General features: G+C 37.5%; 1 protein-coding gene across 7 annotated transcripts in view; it reads right to left on the bottom strand.

The window, feature by feature from the left end:
• Positions 1 to 20,059, bottom strand: part of NETO1 (neuropilin and tolloid like 1) — a 64,379-nt gene that overhangs the window by 7,914 nt on the left and 36,406 nt on the right. For 6 of the 7 annotated variants that reach the window (XR_005601464.1, XR_005601463.1, XM_039549248.1 and 3 more), the window contains exon 7: positions 10,165 to 10,393. Coding sequence is in view for 5 of the 7 variants with exons in the window: in XM_039549248.1 (XP_039405182.1) it covers positions 10,165 to 10,393 (229 nt within the window). In the remaining 2 variants the exon portion in view is untranslated. Of the gene's footprint in view, positions 1 to 10,164; positions 10,394 to 20,059 lie in introns of those variants that run through there. The other variant, XM_039549251.1, reaches the window with a different exon arrangement.

Raw genomic sequence — 20,059 nt, 5'->3', positions numbered from 1 at the left:
AAGCCTTTGGAAGGTACTGTACATGCTGCTAAACTGTGGTGTTTACGGAAGTGTTGGCAGATCATTAGGTGTTGAGGCTGTAATGATACTGCTCCAAAAGTGTAAAAGACAGTAGAGATAAATTACTCCTCATATCTCTTCTTCAAACCAGAAAACCTTCTGTAATTTAGAAGAGCTACAAACTTTGTCAGTGTTAAATTGGCAAAAATTAACTCCTCATGTATTTTTTTAGTTCAAGCAACCAAAAAGCGTTATTATAATTATTTTTAAGGGAAAGGTAGAAAAATAAACTTAGACCCTTAACAAATCAGAAAGCAGTTATGACGCTCATATTACTGATACTTCAAGTTTGATGCTTCATGAAAATTGTTCTCCTCTGCAATTTTAGAAGCAGTTCCTCTGACAACATAAATGCATAGCAGAGAGAATGGTTTAGTGGTTTGCAAAAAAAGGACAGTACAAAGGATTTATATTGCAGAACTTAATGACCCCATATATCATGTCAAGAAATCCATTTTCCAATAAGTGTTTATGTTAAGATATCCATAACTGGCTTATTTGGAGCAGTTACGGCGTGTTAAGCAAATAGTAAATGCCGTCAAAGTCAACATGCACACCCCCAAATATGCAACCACTCCCTCAGCTATAACACTGTACATACACTGTATCTCTTAGTCAAAGCAGAGGACATCAACCAGCCTGTCCACTGTTCAATTTTTGTTTTTAAATCTGGTATGCCATCTCCTAAGGTGCAGTGAGCCTGACCACATTTTAAGTTTGTTACAGAAAGGATTCTACTTTATGCTGGACAGATCAGAAGAGCACATGTGCATATTAGAAAGGGAGGAGGCTTAGGGACAGTCCTTATCTATCCATTGCTGTCTTTTGGGGACAGTGAAGGCTGAGCCTGGAGGATACTGTGCCACATCATGATGTGACACATCACATAAGTAACACATCAGATGCATAACCATCCTTTCACACTCTAGGTGCCATCCCTGTTTCCAGGCAAGGTGAGGATCTTTTGGGATGTTTCCTACATGCAGAAACAGTCTCACTGCCTACTCTATGCAAAAAAAAAAGTGAGAAACCTAAGAAGATTTAAAGAGCCACCCATTCAAAATACAAAGTGTACCAAAAAAAAGACCCAAATATCAAATGGATAAAGTACAAGTAGTGATATGGGAACAAGGAGGAAATATTAAAAACAAAAGAAAACAAAAAAATAATTGCAGGATTAGGATAGATTATACTATTAAAGCCATAAAGAAGAAAAACTAAAAAAAGAAAAAAGACCAAAACACCAAAAAACATTCAGAATGGCATGAAGGATCTTAGAAGTGAAGTGGGAAGGACAGAGTGCTGCCTGAATTCAGATATATAGCGGTGGTAAGTAGAAAAGAAGAACTAAAGGTAGGTAGCAAGGAAGTGAAAGGAAGAGGAAGAAGGAGAGAATTCTACAGGAAAAAACAATGTCATGTGGTTATTGCATTCTGCACTGAAAGAAATACTGAGATTTTCTATCAAGTGAAAATATTAGGAAAACTTTCAGAAATGAGAGAAAAATTAAGAGCAATAAAAAAGACCTTTTTTTCAAATTTAAGAAGAAGGAATAATTATGCAAAAAGGTGACAGGGACATCTGGAAACAAAAGGCAAGAGAAAGGAAGGAAAAAGAATGAAAATTTAAGTTTTCCTAAACTGTGCTATTGTACAGTGGAGGAAAAAAATGTTATGTGAATAAATGTCAAAACAAGATGAATAGTGTAGCAAAGCAATTTCAAAGCCACTACAGCAAATTTAGCATGAGAGAAACCCAAATGTAAGATTCAGAAAACTAATGACAAACAGCTCCCTCTTCTTCATGTTTATAAATTTAAAATAGCGAAGTCCTCTCTGTGGTCCCATGATCCTGGAGGGATTAGGCTGGACAAGAAGTCAATGTATTTCCCCCACTCTAATTAAGGTATTTTGTTGGAAAGAATGAAAGCATCAAGGGAAGTTGTAAACATGTCAGTCCTGTTGTACATTGGAAAAATTTTCTTTCTTGCCCAAAAAAAGGCACAGCAAAGGGGTCTTGGGATGCTACATCAAGGATATTCTACTAATAACAAAAAGATAAATGAACTGGTAGTAAACCAGATTCTTCTACAACAAGAGGGATCTGATCCTGATGCTTTCCTAAAGCTGTTACAGAACCCAGGATGGCAGTGGAATCAAGCAGTATGTGACAGCAAGATTGCGGATGTTTTCACAAAAGGAAGCTACTGCTATCATTAACTTCAACTAGATAAAGCAGCACAACTCTCTCCACACACTAGAAGCTGTACTCTCTGACTCCATGGTCTTCCCCATCACTACATAAACGGCCTTTATTTGAGAGAGCAGCAGGAATGCAGAGAGCTCACCCAGGTGAGGAGCCAAGTGGGTTTTTGGTCATGATTGGTGGAAAACCCAGTGGAAAGCTACCAATGTTGTACTTTGTGTCTGCACTGGTTGATCAGGAGCAAGAAGTCAAAGAAATCTTCTTCAGGCAGCTGGAAGAAGCCTCATGATCACAGGCCCTGGTCCTTATAGGGGTTTTAATCATGTGGTCTGTAGAGGGCAACACAGCAGGGCACTAGCAATCCAGGAAGTTTCCAGAGTGCATTGATAACTTCCTGGCACAGGTAATGAAGGAGCTGATGAGCACAGCTCTGCTGTGCTTTATACTTTTATAAATAAGAATCAGTTGGGAAAATGAATGTCAGGAGCATGAGATGATGGCGTTCAGGATGCTGCCAAGAAGGAATAAACCAAAAAGCACGATCATAATTCTGGGCCTCAGAAAAGCAAAAGTTCATTGTTGAGGGATCTGGGTGGACAAATGCCATGGGAGGTGGTCCTGGAAAGATACAGGTTCAAGGAGAGTTGGTTGATTCTGTAAGATCACCTCCTCCAAGCTCAGCAGTTGTCTATCTGGACAGGCCGAAAATCAAGTGAAGGTAGCCATTATCCTGCATGGATGGACAATGAGCTCCTGACTAAACTCAAACACAGAAGGGATAGGTATAACAGGAGGCAGTAGGGCAGCATGATCCCAGTAGTAATATGACTTCTCTAAGTGGAAGAGGACCAGATTAGGGAATATGTAATCAACTGAACAGACATGAACTCCTGGTGACTGTCCCCAGTAGGTGACTGACATCATTGTGAAGCCACTCTTGATTATCTCTGAAAAATCATGCTGATTGAGGCCTCAATGGGATGGGCAAACAGGAACTTCAACCAGATCAACAAAAGGAAATGTAAAGTCCTGTGCCTTGGGAGGAATAATTTCACGCACCAGTACATGCTGGGGACTGACCGACTAGAAAGCAAGTTTGCAGAAGAAGTTCTGGTATGCAATAAGGTCACCTCGAATCATCTTGAGCCAGAAATGTTCCCTTGTGGCAAAGAAAGCCCCCACTATCCTGGGCTGCATTAAAAACAGAATTGTCAGCAGGCTGAGATATGATCCTTCCCCTCTATTTAGCACTGGTGAGACCGCATCTGCAGTGTTGTGTCAGGTTCTGGGCTCCTCAGCACAAAAGGGACAGATGTACTGCAGTGAGCCCAGCATGAGGCCATGAAGGCCTTTTAAAGGCTTGAGACATCGGAGGTGTGTGGAGAGGCTGAGAAAGCTGGGACTGCTCACCCTGGAGCAGAGAAGGTTCGAGCAGGCTCTTGTCAATGCATCCAAACACCCGCCAGGAGGGAGAAAAGAAGACAGAGCCAGACTCTGCTCAGCAATGCCCAGTGACAAGACAGGAAGCAATGAAGACTAAAGGAAATACAGGAAATTCCCTTTAAATGCAAGAACTAATTTTTAGTTTGAGGTTGGTCAAACACTGTGCAAGAGCTGGTTTACCAAGAGAGGTTGTGTCATCTCCATCACTGAAGATATTCAAAACCCAACTGGGCACAGCCCTGAGCCACCTGCTGTATCTGATCCTGCTTAGAACAAAAGGATTGGACTAGCCCATATCCTGGAGTCCATTCCATGCTCTCTGAAAAAACCCTGACTTCATAATTAGATTGAAAGTAACAGCTGGGAACACACAATTGTGTTATTTCTCCTATGTCCCAAAGCTGCCGTAAGTCAAGCTCTACCAAGGTACTGGCCTAGAAATAAGTGAGACAACATATTCAGCATGATGAACAATTCATAATGATTATAACACAACTGCAAATTAGAACTACACATATAATTAAACCAGATATATTTCAATAAAGTTAAGTCTCTAATAAATTCTTTTTTACAGCATGAAAATAATATACTCTAAATTAAATCACTAATTAAAGACAAATATTAGTAAACATTCTTTTTCTAGTTTGAATTTGAACCAATAATTATTTTTATATAAATGAATAGTTTTTGTAAAATCATTTGTTCAATATTAAAAATTTCAAACATTTTCATTCAACATTATTTTTAATGATTTTTTTTTATGAATGTGAGTGCTATGTGTAAGAATACCTTGTATCTTAATATACAAACAAATTTTATAGTTCTTGAATTCATTATAATGTAAAATCTCCTGCTTTGCAACAGTTATTTACACTGAACACAAGATGGTGCCCTTATCCTAGAAGACACACAAGCATTCACAAGAGTAGACGTGATATCCCAGACTTTTTTCTCAGGTTTAGGAAACCTATGTTTAAAAAACCCCAACTATAATAATAACAACCTTATTTCTGTTACTGGGCATGTAAATATGTTCTGTTTCTACCACAAATTAGGAGATTGTTATATTATTCATATTTCCACAAGGTTTCCACCGCAGTATTCAAAAAAGCTTCTCTCTGATATTTGAGGTTACTGCTTTCAAAATTCTTAAAAAATGAACCAATGGAGTTTCTGTATTTTCTTACTATAGAAAGGTTTTAGAAATGCACATGCCCACAATCTACACTTTTTAATTTATTAACAAAAAATTAATATTTTAATCCTGAATAGCCCTAAGACAGAGACATATAATGTGTATTAATAGTTCTTCCTTATACCAACTTTACAAAGCAACATGAAATAAAAGCAGTGATAATTTATATTTTAAAAAAAGTTATACTGATTTCAGTCAGACAATAAAATAATTATTCACAAGTAAGGTATTCCAGTTTATACTACCAAATGACAATATTTGTAAAGCAGTCTAGAAATTAAATATTCCATGTTTAATAATTATTATACTATTGTGACATTACTACATAAGTAACAAAATACATTATCTCTGTGCATTAAGCATCATTTTGTTGGGCATTGCAGGATACTCTAGATATAAATTGCAATCATGGGCAGGTCAAAATATTTTTACAAGATGGAGCTAAAAGCAGATTTGTAATGGAACTGGTGTGCAGCCTAGCTGTTCCACTTCAGTGCAGTGCTTTCCTCAGTGTATTTCTCACTATTTCTCAGCACCATCCACAGTTAGTGCAACTCCTTTGCTTCCAGGGTGTGAACTAGCTCTGAGCAAGCCAGCCCAGTTGTCTAAGCTGTACTTCATTGAACCGTGTGGATTTACCCTTTGAGCCTGTTTCAAGGCAGGGATTTCAGACCAGGATTGGATAATCTTAGACAAATGCCCTACCCTGCTTGTTATTTTTAGGCTTATCTCTCTCCCTCCTTTCCCCCCTTCCTTTGAAAGGTCTTGTTTCCTCCTAAGGGTGAATGGGAAAATTCTGAAATCTTAACAATGGTTAGATGTGAGAAACATTTTACACTGAAGTCGTTAGACATTTCACACCTACTCCTCCTCTACTTGAAATAGCTCATTGCATCATGCTCTGCACACGAATTCTTTAAGCACAGATCATTTGGATCCTCCCATTGTTCTTTAATGAAAAATAGGGCTTTTTCCTCCACAAGAGAAGGAAAAATTAAATTCTTCAGATGTTCCTTGAATCACCATTGAAACAGAGGAAGAAGTTTTTTATCAGTCTTTTCAAGGAAAATATCATTTATTGGGAGACAATTTCAATTGCTTTATTAAAATTATAAAATTATTAAGATTGTTTTAGTACTGTACACTACAAGTATATTACCTAAATTAAAATGATTATCCTTTCATTTGCCACTAAGGAAAAAAAAATGCTTATTAAAATACAGCTATTAGAAACTTGAAAATGAGATGTTCTTAACACTGAGTGTTTTCTCAGTCACCTTCAGACAGCTCTGTGCAAGATAAATGTAACTTTTATGGATAGTTAATACCATATACAGATTAATAATCTGGTCTTTAAAAAACACCTATATGTGGTTTCACATTTTGTTGTTTGGGGTTTTTTTGATATAAAAACTCAAGAGGGAATGGCAGCTCAGGAGCATGTGCCCAGAGCTCCAGCCTGTGTTCAGTTTATACACTCTGGGCACCCCAAACAATTATTTTGTTCAGGGTCAGGGAGTCACTGGGATGCTTAGCCAGTGAGGGTTTTTCACTAAGATAGCTGCAAATAGCACAGAGGAGAAGAAAGTGGCAGATGAGCGCTCACCAGTAAGGAAGCAATCCCAATGGTTTCTTTTTAAAATATTAGTGTGGAAGCAGAGAGCAAAACCAGCAAATCTGCAATCTGCTTACATTCTTAAGTCCTTGCAAGGGGAAACTGCCTCTTTACATGTTGCGCTTAACACCTTGCTGTTCCTTTTTCAGTACTTCCATTAGCTTTACCTCAAAAAACACAGTCCCTAACACTGCATACCTGCAGCTCCTTTTCCCCATTAAAGAACTGCCCATGCTGGGTGATTGCCTGTAAACAAGGACTTGAGTGCTGACACTTATCAAACTGCACAATACTATTCTAAACACAGCCTTAGATTTCTATCCAAATATGGGTTTTGGTAATAAAAACAAAATAAGAATGATAGAACTTGTGCTCCATTAGGAAAGTCGCATGTGACAGGGCTCTAAAAACAGACTTAGAGTTCAAAGGGACAACAAATAAGAGAAGGAAAGAATTTTTTCTGGTCTGGGGTTTCTGGTGCAGGGTTATGGACGCAGAAGGAAGCTGTGCTACCAAAGAGCAGTCAGAGGTGAGAAAGTGAACATCTTGTCTGCTGTGCATACAGAGGGTTTTTCTCTTATCCCATATGCCCTGGTTCTACAAATCTGCTTTTAGGCTAAAGTGTAGGTGTGTCTGCTGAGGAGCAGCTCTTTGAAGAAGCTGTAGGTGTAGCATGTCTGTCATTAATCAGGCTGGAGACCACTCTTCAGTCATGGAAAATAAAATGAACAGTTAGTCAGTGGGTGAAAAAACAAAGACTCATTTTTCAAGTCTTCTTACCAGATGAACAGACACCTTTTGATTATACCAGCTTTTTTGTTTACCTTTTACTGATTCTTATATTAATTTATTGGATATTTAAAATCCAGTGCAGACAGTGACTCCCATGCACAAAAATATGATTATGCTTAGAAGATATCTTAAAGATTAATAAGGTAAGGACATAAGGAGACAAACCCCACAATAACAGTTGGAATAGCTAATAGTGATGATAATGAAATATCAGATCATCACTATAAATTATCACCCATTAAAAATTAATCAGTTATTAAGTGTTACTTAGAGCTCAACTACTATTTTGACAGTGATGAGAATCATTCCTGATTTTCTGGTGCAGGAAGTTTAACAACCTCATGCATTGTATGCCTTTCCTTAGGACACATTTATAGCACTGCTGCTCTGAAAACATCAGTGTGAGAGGTTTGGAAACTCATAAGACCACTTTTTAGATGCCAACAAAAAAATGCCTACATATTTTAAATGGATTTGGAGCACAGTTATCGAACCATATGAAAATAAACATATAAGAAATCTCTTCAATATTTCTCTGTTCTACACAAATGTCAAGTACTCAGAAAATGGCTCTGTAACAAGAATTAACACTGAACAAACTTACACTGAAAGAAAACAATGCTCAGGCTTAGTAGCTTTTTTCCACAAAATACCACTTCCAGTACACAGCACCTTGTATAAGGGAAAACTCACAGTCTCAACAGCCTAACTCCACACTAAGGAGAGGAACTTGGGGAGCAACAGATCACAACACCTCCTGGTCATTCCCACAGGAACAGTAAATACAGGAATTCTACTTTGTCACTCTTTCCCATGCACATTACTGCAATGTAAATGTCATCTTCTATTTTGTTCCCTTCTCAGCTCTATGAACAAAACAGAATTTTTTCCTTTTTCTTTGTCCCCAAATAGACACACAGGTGTCTGCTCCCTGATGCAGATCTCCCTGAATGAGGTCTGACATTCCTTCTCTTCCATGAAGATGATCTAATTATTCCCACACGCTGCTGGAAGACGTTGCAGTTTACATGCCATGAGCTATCTCCCTGACATCTGCTCTAGCCGACTCCTGACAGCCCGCAGCAGTATGTGGCATAGGACGGCACTTATGGACAACTGACACAGAAAGTACCACCTGCATTACCTTTAAATCTTTAAAGTCAATTCCCAGCATTAAAATCACAGCTGCAGTTTCTTCTACTATTTATGAGCAGGCTATGTAAACATATTTCAAAGTACTGTTTAGCCTTTAATAAATTTTCAGCTTTTAGTGAGCAATGACTCTTCAGAGTAAATTTACAGAAAGCACATCATGTTAGTATTTTGAATTTCCCAGTCAGAATACTATTCAGTATAAACTATCATCTGCTTACAAGAAAGGAGTAGCTCATAAGATGTAGCATGTCAGGTAAATATATTAGGAATACTGTAAGAGAAAAAAAAATCCCAAAAATTCCCACATTTTTCCTTATAATCCTTTAAAATATGAGAGCTTTGCAAACATACACCTATTCAAACCTTCATTTCAAGTTAGTCATCATAGTGCATTACTCTCCAGTTCTTTATATGCTGTGAACCTCCAGTGTCTATGCAGTTGTTTCTAAGGTAACAGATCAAGATGCCTTGTGAAAAAAATGAATCAGATCTTGAATATTCAAGGCATCTCCAGCTGCAGGAATGAGAAAGTGCAGCATCATCTCAACCAAGGGTTCTCAGTGTCTTTTAGACCCCAGCCTTATCTGCAGGCAAGAAAATTTAATCCACCCTAAGGCTGCAAGTGTGAGAGTACTGTGGCGCATGCAGTTTCAGGCATGTAAACTGTCAGAAATTTTTAATCAGAGCCATAATTAAGGAATTATGGAGGCTGTTCTCAATAGCAACTCGTTGCCTCATTGCAGGGTACACACACAGAATACAGATGAAGAATGTATTTGGTAGGTTGAGCCTTCATTCCAACCACTGACAGTTGCAAAGAAATCTTTCTGTGAGACACACGATGCACAAACCAAAAATACATTAAAAATTAACATGAGCCAGCATGTGAAAATAAATGCACATACACCTTTCTGAAAAAGCTAAATATGTGTTTTTCCCATCAAAGAAAACAAATTGATATCTTTCACAGGTCTTTCACAGGATTATCTGGGTCAATTATTTTCAGCGAATGGAATCACTGGGTTTTGTTGAGGGATTTTTGTGATTGGTTTGATTGCTTTCTTAAACTGTCTAGAACTACATTTTGTCTCTTTCAAAGGCTGTTTTGCTTTTTATTTGAGCCCAGAATTCATATAAAAATATAAATGCAAGTAAGGCACATAAAGAGAATATTAACCAAAATATAAAAGGCTTTTAGAAAGCTTTTGTTGCTACAAAAAACCCCTAAACTCTGCTTAACAATATCTGACACACACGTTCATTGATATACGCACACACCCACTACCTGTGATAAAATAATCATAATGTATTTTTCAAATGCATATCATAATGAAATCTAAAAAATCAAATTCATAGAAAATTATCAGACTTGGTAAAAACCTTCAGAGCTGTATTATTTTCCATGTTGTGTAAGGAAAAACTTACATGGTAGCTTGGGGATCAGACAAAAGTCACAGTTATATGATTGGACAGGTCATGACCACTTGTACCTGTTTTCCTAGTTTTGAATTCTGTGGTCTGTCTACTGCATTACAAATTATTGCTCACTACAAATTCTTGGAAGAATTGTTCTGAATATTTACATAGCTTGTTTGGCAACATAATTCAGTGACTTTTCTGCATGTAGAAGATATTAACAGATTTTGGGAGTTGTATCATTTAACAAACTGAAAGGCAGATGCATTGATTAGGGTCTTACGTTCTTGGAAAGATGTGAAGAGCATCTGGAATCGGCTGTTGCGACTGCCTTCATCTGCCCACATACGGATTACACCCAGACCTGTCCTCAGCATTACATCATTGGCAACAGTGCTGCAAAACTTTGCCTTCAAATCCTCCACAGAGCTGCTTCCGTCATAGACTGCTACAAAATTCCTTTTGCATTCGTTGGAATTCTGCATCTCGTAGTCCAAGAATCGCAAATAGATCTATGAATCAATCAAACAACAAAGGCAACATGTACAGACATTTGAGAATGACTGAAAAAATATTAAGCAATTTTGCTCTACATTGCAGGAGAAAAAAATACACAATATCCCCATCATAATAATTTTTCTGGAGCTGGTGGTCCATGGGGAAGTTCCTTGGAAGGCCATTAATATGCAAACTGAGCACTGTTTGTACTTCCTGGTATTTTGTTTTGCTTCCAAGTAGAAGCTCTCAGAAGATCGAGATACTTCTTTGTTCTTATTCACAGTAAGGTCCTAATTTCCAAATATATACCTTTTTTCAGAAGCATGTACAATGGTTCTTCAAGCTGAAGGACAGATAAGCTAGAAATTTCTTCTTTCACTACTCGGTACGATATTGATGTATTACATGACTGACATGTGAAATAATAAGGCAAATCATTGTTGCTCCCTCCCCAGAGTCAATGTGTCGTCTTTATATGTCTCTGCTACACTGATTCAGGAAGTGAGAATCTGAGAGCCAGGCAGAATGCAATCATTAATCTGTTTATGTTTCCTCAAGGATCTGGCCACCATCTCAGCTCTTCTAAACCAAGCATTATGGTATATATTTTCATAATTTAACAGGCTTGAAATCAAGCATATCTTGTGGGAACTCCTAGAGACTTATGTCTCTTGCATACAAGCTAAATTGTCGCATAAAGTAATAGATATATTGCCCTTTGAAAAGAACTCTTTAAATCTACCTAGAAAGAAGTAGGGATGAGGATAAAAGCCTATTATTGATATTCAAATGTATATGGACTTTAATAGGGAAAACCACCAATTTTAAAAGCAATTGATTATACAAGCAACATCAAATATTCCATTCACAGAGAAGGCAAGTAGTATTTCCAACTGAAACATGATACAGAATCAAACTGCCAACGGTACACATGAGATTTCAGGACAATGATACAGAAAGGTGAATTAGGGCAGAAATTGTATAAAAAGGCAGTAAACATACCCAGCATAGAGCTGTATGCATCTTCACTTAAAAAAATAACTAAAAAATAAACCCCACTGTATTAGACATCAAATATACTTATTTCCAAACAATTTTATTGACTTCAGGTATTTTTTTTATATGCACAGAACAAATGCTTAATAAGCTTCTCTGCATTTGCAAAAAGTACACAAGCAGTGCATATCCTAGTAGCAACAAGACTCATAATTCCACCTCATTAATACATTAAAGCTCTTATGGTTTGAGAATTATGTGCTCTTAAGCAGTCTGCTACTGTTTAGTAATAGCTCAGGGTTTTTTAATGGGCCTTTTCAGGTAGTGTATTATGGTATATTTTCATTCCTTTTTATGCTTTGCATAAGTGTCCTGAAAGGAAAATTTGTGAAAAATTTTTACTGGCAGATTAAATTATGTATACGAAAGGCACATCTTTTTTCTAATGTTATTCTTACGGTAACCCTTACTCATATTTCATCATTTCCATCCTTCAGAAGAGTTCAGAGGAATCTATTTCAATTAAATTGCAGTTAAGTGTATTTTACTTTCACCATGTATCCTGGGGTTTACGTACTATAAATGAAGGAATCTGCTTGTATTGGTCTCTACAAAATGGAACAGCTAACAGAAATACACAAAGACATATTCAAATGGAAATACATCAAGGTATAGTTTTTATAGTGTTTCTCACTTCATTTACTGGTTGTTAAGTAAAACAGCGAAATGATACACACTATTGTGCTGACAGAGAAAGATTCCACATGAGGGAGGGAGGGATGGGAAGAGGCAGAGCCATGATACAAACACCCAGCAACTGCCCATAGTTGGGACACACCAGAGAGCTGCTTCTGTGTCCTTGACATCAGATCGTCCTGCTCAAGCAAGGGTGTAACTATCACTGTGCAACCCTGGCACCCAGCCTCTCCTGGGAAGCAGCTGAGACAGTCCGTAGTCCTTCTCTGCATAACTTAGGGAATTAAATGTGCTCCTTGATTTTCTTTTCTCAGTTAACAGGAGCAGTCTGCTTCAGACAGGTGCCTCAGTGCTTGACAGCTTTGTCACAGGTAATGCAATGAAATTCTCCTGTGGCTGATTATATGCAGTATTGCATACATGTGACTGTTTCCCAGGAAGAGAAGCATGTCACACAGATGGCTCACAGAAAACAGAAGGCTTGCAACAGGCTATTGTCATGAATCATTACTTTTACTCTCTGTATATGCCTATCATATATTCACCATTTATATTTATATGCCATATACATACATACATACATGATAGACTACAAAGATATAGTGCAATGTATCACATCACATTTTTATCTATTCCCCTCTTCAAGAAAGCTCATATTTACTCCAGAAAAAGATTACATTAATCTGATGGCAGAACTATAGTAAAACTATACCTACTGAATGACAGACCTCTCACACTTGTTCATGTGTTCTCTATTCCTATCCTGCTGCTTTTTATATATGTAGAAGTGTATGTGCATATACATATATATATGCACATGTACTTCTTGTAAAGGGTATCCCATTTCAGTATGGAGATGCAATTTTTAAGAGTTCTCATTCTTACAAAAAATGTGTGCTAATCCTCACTGTGGTTACAAAATACCAGCTCTCCCAGCAATTTCCAGCATTCATCAATTATTCCTGATCTGTTTCAACGCACTGTTCATATAGCAGTACAGACAAAATCTTATTTCTATGGGCTTATCATTTGACATTCTCTAGTTTCTGGAGGCACACTAGACACACTATTATAAAATAGTAAAATATTTCTTAGAGTAGCAGTCATAAATACTGAAAAGGAATCAAGAAGAACTCAGCATTTTGTTCTGAGTCTTTCAGTGAAGAAGCCACTCTTCCCAAGCCTGAATTCTGTTGTCAGTCATACCAGTTCATTCCTCTGTGTGAGAAATTTAGCCAACACCATACCATATGTACATCTGGTAGGTTGTGGAGCCACGGGAAAGAAATATTTGACTTAAAAATCTGTGTCTGTCCTTTAGAAGAAAGATGCCACCTTCTCCAATGGCATGAAGTTTCATAAATTAGAGAAAATAAGTTCCTGATATTCTGAGATGAGTTGGAGCTTCATTCTCAAAATTGCCTTTGGAGATGACTACTCCCAGAACTTTATATAAAATATTGAGGACTTGATACAACACACCCTGAAATCAGTGGGTATCTTTCAATCTACTTATTTGAATCAGACCTTTGGCTTAAGACTGCAGTGCACTTTTAAAAACTGGAAACTGATTACACAAACTGACAACCTGATACTGGATCAGATTTCATTTTAAAGAGCTGGAATAAATTAATTGCATTTGCACGCCTCTGCCAACTTTTATGGTTTTATTGCTATGTATTTGCCATTGTTCCTGTCACTGGCTGTAAGACCCACACTGGCAGAAGAAAATGACTAACAAATTGAGTTCTCCAGGGAAAGAATAAAACTGTTTATATGAAAAACTCTTATCTAATGCAAAATGTTCCCTATACATAGCTTTTTGAAATCAGTGGCAACATTCTCATTACTTTCACTGGTATGTGGATGTCACTAGAACAAATTCATCAGAAAGTGAAAGAAAAATTATCAATATTACTGGTTATTTCATTTACAGAAATCTTAGCCATTACTTCTACCAGCAGTGGATAAGCAACTTTGTTCTCCTGAAGAGGGAAGAAGAGGTCACGGATTCAAACACCACCATCTGCCTTCATTAAGCATTTTTTCATTGATGCCAATAGGAGCTTTTGGAATGAACACTTCCATAGATACTGACACATTATATTAGCATAATCCAGGCATTCTTGCTGAAGAAAACATCTTATTTGAAAAAAGAAGCATAACTACCATGTCTTCTTCTTTCACATTTTTGTTGCAAAGTTTTAATAAGACCACTTTCATCAAATCATCGGCTCCACATTACTTAGAAGAGTGGGCTGCTCAAGTATTAGATTTACTGAGTTTTGAGATATCACTGCTAATGCCAATGTCATTAGCAACAAAACTGATAAAGCCTCACTGCAACTGTGGCATATGTAATTTACACTCGGTCACATTATATTTAAAATAATTCTCTTGTCACCTTTAGGGTTTGTATTGCCACCATAAATAATAATCAAAAAGGAAGATGTTGGGTACGTTTTACTATTTCTTTTAATTTAAATTTAAAAACAACAGAAATCTCTGATGGAACATATTGGGAAAAAAACCCAAAATTATTATAAACTGCAAATAATGTATCATCTCAGTAAAATGGTCAGATTATAATCTCCTCATAGTGAATCACTTTTGATGAGTTCTGCTTTTTAATCAATCACTGAAGGTTAGGGATGACAACATGATTGATCAGGCCAGTCAGGAAAAGCTTCAAACCATATCCCAGCATATCAGACTTAATATATGTGCACAGACACTCAGTCCCCTTAAACCAAACCAAACAAAAAGCCATCATTCAGCTGCCAAAAGTAATTTAGACATAAGAGAAAAGCCTCCTCTTCATCCAAGCATAATGTCCAGATTTTGCACATTCAGCTTCTGGGTTCAATCAATTCACTTGTAAGCACAGGACTGGGTTAAATTGTCCCATTGCTCAGTGATCAGTTACAGTGCCTGCTTTATGCTGCATCTTTTTCAGCTCTATGTGATTAACAAAGTACTTTCAAGATGATACCTCACGTATTTAGGCCTGGGAAACCCAGTTTTTTAAAGCAGATTGTGCAACACTAATTAATCTCCCTCAAGGCAACTGGACACAGAGTACACCAGCCTAAAAAGCATATTACTAATGATGCTTGAATTTGTCTTCTGAAATGGCCTGATCTCTTGCTTGGATGCTAAAATTTTTTTTTAATCAAAATTACTTCAATGCAGAAGTGTTAACAACACATGTTCTGTTTGGTTTTTGTTTGTTATTTGGGGGGATTTTTCTACATTTTTGGTCCTTCTGTTACTAGTCTGGGACCATGTTGTGCAAACAGAGAGCTCCATACCTCATATTTTCTTCTCTTCTGGAGCTTGGAGAATACTGTCTGTCAAAGATGACAACTTTATATTGTACTTCTAAGACCCTGTGATTCACAGCCAAGGCTCACATATCAGAACCATTTTTATAGACAAGTATTTGTCTATAAAATTGGATTCTCTTCGGATTTCTTTCTTTTGTCCTATTTGTTTCTTCTTCTGTGACTATCCAATAGGACACTTACTCTGTCAAGTCATCCTAATTTTTCTTTAGTAGAGTGCAAAAATGCTCACAAGTGAGCAACATTTACATCTCCTTGGTGCTGTTCTGCTTTTTAACACTGAAAGCTGGAGATCAAATCCTGATTCTGCTGTTCTCTTTGGCAGACATTTTATTACTTTCTTCTGTAGCTTTTTTAAATTACATTTCCTAATAGATACTTGGTTTGAGGATGCTGAGGTTAGTTATATTTCTATACCTGAAGGGAATAGATTCATGGTAACTTAAAAGTGAGGTTTTTTACAATGTCACTCTGGTATGTACATTGACATGCCTTCATAGCAGAGATTCTATAGACACAATTCCAACCATGTACTTGTCTTGCACCTTCATCTCAGAAAACTGTTTCACACAAGGGATTTTAATAGCTTAACATAGGTAAACAGTATTTTCTACTTGTTTAAACATAATTTATTCACCTTGTTCCACACATATGTATGTTGGGCTTTCTTAAATTCATAATATTATTTGCATTGTCTTTATATTAGTGAGCTACAGAGCTTCTTCAGAGATGGAGGTCATCTGAAGCTTGCAAAACTGTCTCTGGCTGTTAGGTTATTCAGCCTTTAAATTTTCTTTTTCTCTAACATTTCAAGAATCACCACTCATTAAATTTTAGTGCACTACTTAAAGTTTCTCTTCTACACCTGATTAAAAAGCCTCCAAAAATTAATATATGGTAGTCTGCCAGTGCCAACAGCTTAAACTGCTTTTCTTGCAGGTCTCATCTAAGAGCACAGATTTCCACTTCACACAGGAGAGCAGAAAATGTTTTGGTTTAGTCAGATCAGTTTAAACAGACTCACTCACAGCTCTGCAATTTGTTTCACCTCATGTTTCCTCCCAACACTCTAGGAAATGCATGTGCAACCACCCGGTCTCTCTCCAGACTACACTCGATACGAAGGCAGGCACCTGGAACCAAAAGAGTCATCTCTCCGTTTGGTCAGGAGCATGCCAGGTAGCAGTAGTAACCCTTTGTAAACATACAAGTGTCTTGGTCACACTGGGTGACACTGCCCCGCTCCCAGCCTCATTCCTCACCACCCCAGCCTTGTCCCTCACCAAGCTGCTGGCTGGCTGGCTTGTGCTTGGGCTGGCCCCACTGTCCAGACGAGTCCAGCCACCACTACACCCCAGCCACCACGGCCAGGCCTGTCCAAGTCTCATCAGTCATGTCCTGGTGCTGTGACCTCCCTCATCCTGGCCCCCTCCCATGTGCTGTGTTCCCCCTCTCACTGCTCCTCACTGGCTCTGCTTGGAACAGACACCACCACTCACTGGTGGCTCTGGGTTAAGGATGCTGCCATGATGTGTTAAAACTAAATACTCATTTATTGACACTTTGGGTTTCTCAATCTTTTGTGTTAAGTCTTGCATCCTATAACCTTTGTCCAATATCGTGTTCAGGTGGGGAAAGAGAATTAGGCATCACTTTGCCTAACTACCTTATAATTTCATTTTATTTCTCATGGTGCAAATAAAGAGGCTACTCCTGCCATTTGTTCAGTCTAAATGTACCTATTGCTTATTCCTCCAGAATACATTATTTCCACTGGACTACATTCAAATTAATTCCTGCTTTGATGTTTTTTTCTGAGGTGCTCAGAGATTCTGATAATAGTGTTTTTAATAGCACTGCTTACTGTTTTTTTCCCAGTATAAGAATATCATAGTTGTAAATGTTTTATTACTCTTACCATCAGATTCTGCTGTCTTATTTTTTCTGTAGAGCCTCTCAAAGAACAACCATGACACAAAGGTACCTTGCTGGGAAAGTTACCCACCAAAGGGAAAGCTACTTGAGCACAAACATGGTTCTGTCTTCCTGGGGGGGCCTCTCCTAACCCACCCAACACAGAAAAACATTTGTTGTTGATATTATCCTCCAATACTTCACCCTTAACAGAAAGTAAGAAAACTATAATTCTATTCATTTTCTTATTTTTTATTCCTAAATACAAAATCTTTGCTTATCCACTGCTTGAAGCCAAAAATATCTCTGAAATTTTTCAAATCCCTGTGCAATAAGCTTATACATTTCCTTCATTGGGCTTTGTTCTACACTGGAAAATTTTCAGATGAGGAAGTTCCTCCAGAACTTTACTGCTCTGAGTAGGTTAGCACTCTTTTTAATTTTCCTTTCTTGCTCTGAATACTAATTGTGGTCACATTCTACACAAAATGCAGAACCCCCAGTATTACTCTATTCAAAATTCACAGCTACCTTACTCAGCAGGAACTGACTTTGAATGATTACAAGAAACATGGACTTTTCAACTAGTTGCTTTCACATATAAGACTCCAGATCTGCATATAGATTGAAGTTGTGTTCAGACTGCCTTCTGCACTTAGAGAAAGTTTGAGTTCTGCATGCATTTTCAGATTCAGTTTTCAGTGTGTGTGTGTGTGTGTGTGTGCGTGTGTGTGATACAAGGTAATCAGTGATGGCTCTATTTTAAGTGTGTGCAACAAATTTTCTGCTCTCCTTCCCATTCCAGCTCACTGAGGATAGAAGCATTAGACCCAGACTGTCAGTTTGAAGCTCAGGCTGATCTCATTGCTCATATATTGAGCTCAGACTTGGCTTGAATCTGGAATTGGAAACCAAGGGAAGGACTTGCATCTTGTTTCTGCAGACAGTTTAGATTGGATGAGCTTACGCCAAATGAAATTGCAAGCAAACCACCTTCTGGCACAGTTTAATTAAGAAACTAAAGATGAAAAGTCCAACACAAACTCTCTCTGAGAAACTCTCGCCCTTTAGGCATAATTCCCAGTAACAAACTGTGCAGCCCAGAGTACAGGAACATGTGGATTTAAAGATGTCTGTGGAGTTCTCACTGTTTTTAGCAGGAGAGCTTGTTTTCATAAGTGAGAGCTGACATAAATTAAAATGATGTCACTAAATAAGTGTATTGAATATGTCATTAATTCAAGGTTAGATAAGGACAAAGGAAGCTGTTTGTAAAACGTGGACAATAGGTTCCAGTTCAGTTGAATCAGACCCATAAAGTCTTATCATAAATCTTACTTCATACAAGTTTCTTAAAAATTTATCCTCTTGTTCCTCCTTCCTTAATAACTGTATTTTTTTCAGCTTGTCCCAGTATGATGAAACCATAACTGTATGTGTGTGCATCTATACATATATATACTTGTCTGTGTGTATATAAATATATCTGTTGGAAAAACACACTATGTTCAAATGCTAAATTAGACTTACCCCTCAAAGATGGGTCTAGGCCTGAAAAATCTTTTCTTTTTCCTAGCTTGCTGTGAAACCTTTCAACTCCATGCTAGGAAACACTGATTTATATGCTTTTATATTGCTCAATCTCCACCCAGATAATTCTGTAAGATGGGAACAGCAGGATCCATCAAGAGATGACCCAGCCCAGCCCTCTGCCTAAAGGTAGGATTATTAATGTTTCTCTCATTTTTCACAGCTTGTTACCTAACCTGCACTTTCAGACTGCTGACAATGCCAGCTGAACCAACTTTCTCAACCAAACATTCATAATCCCCTCCCTGATGTTTGAATTTTTCTTCCTTCATATCTAACCTGAAACCTTCTTTCAGAGTGTGGGAGCCTGAGTTATCCTGCAGACATGGGCATCAGAGCATTCCTTCTTCCTTGTAAAAGCCTTTTATTATATTGCATTCCTTCACAAAATCTTCTAGATAACAATAAATAACATTCAGTATTACTTCATTTTCCTAAAACTTTCTTGTTGCTCTCCCTTCCAGATGCCCTTCAGCTGGGATCCACTTCTTGGAATGCAACACAACTAAATGCACATACAGAAGTTTATGAAGAATTAATGAACTTTAATTTTTAGCCCTCTACTAATGTGGTAGTGTGGCATTCTTCTGATACACACTGTATTTACAGTTACATAAATATCCAATTTGGAGTTTTACATCATAACTGAAGTATGGATAAATATTACAGGTAGGTAAAAGTGGGATTTTTAGCAGGGCTTTGAATCATATAGAACTTTAGAATTAGATCAAGTAAGATCATCACAATTACATTATCTGATCAACCAATCATAAACTTGAGTTAAGACTATAGGGAAATGTTATTGGCTTATTTAATTGTATTGATTCTAATAAGTACAATTCTGTGTTTGTCTGTTTTCTTTCTACTAATACCTAAATACATCCTAGAATAGTTCAAGTTAGAAGGGACCTATAAAGGTCATCTGATCCAACTCCCCTGCCATGAGCAAGGACGTCTCCAACTAAATCCAGTTGCTCAGAGCCCTGTCCAACCTGGCCTTGAATGTTTCCAAGGATGGCCATCGACCACCTCTCTGAGCAACATGATCCAGCTTTTCACTACCCTTATTGTAAAAATGTCTTCCTCATATCTAGTCTAAATCTACCCTTTTCTAGTTTAAAACACCTTGTCTTACCTCTA

The sequence above is a fragment of the Corvus cornix genome, chromosome 2 (assembly GCF_000738735.6).
Source record: "Corvus cornix cornix isolate S_Up_H32 chromosome 2, ASM73873v5, whole genome shotgun sequence".
NCBI classification, from domain to species: domain Eukaryota; kingdom Metazoa; phylum Chordata; class Aves; order Passeriformes; family Corvidae; genus Corvus; species Corvus cornix.
This window is presented reverse-complemented; position numbering and strand designations above follow the sequence as displayed.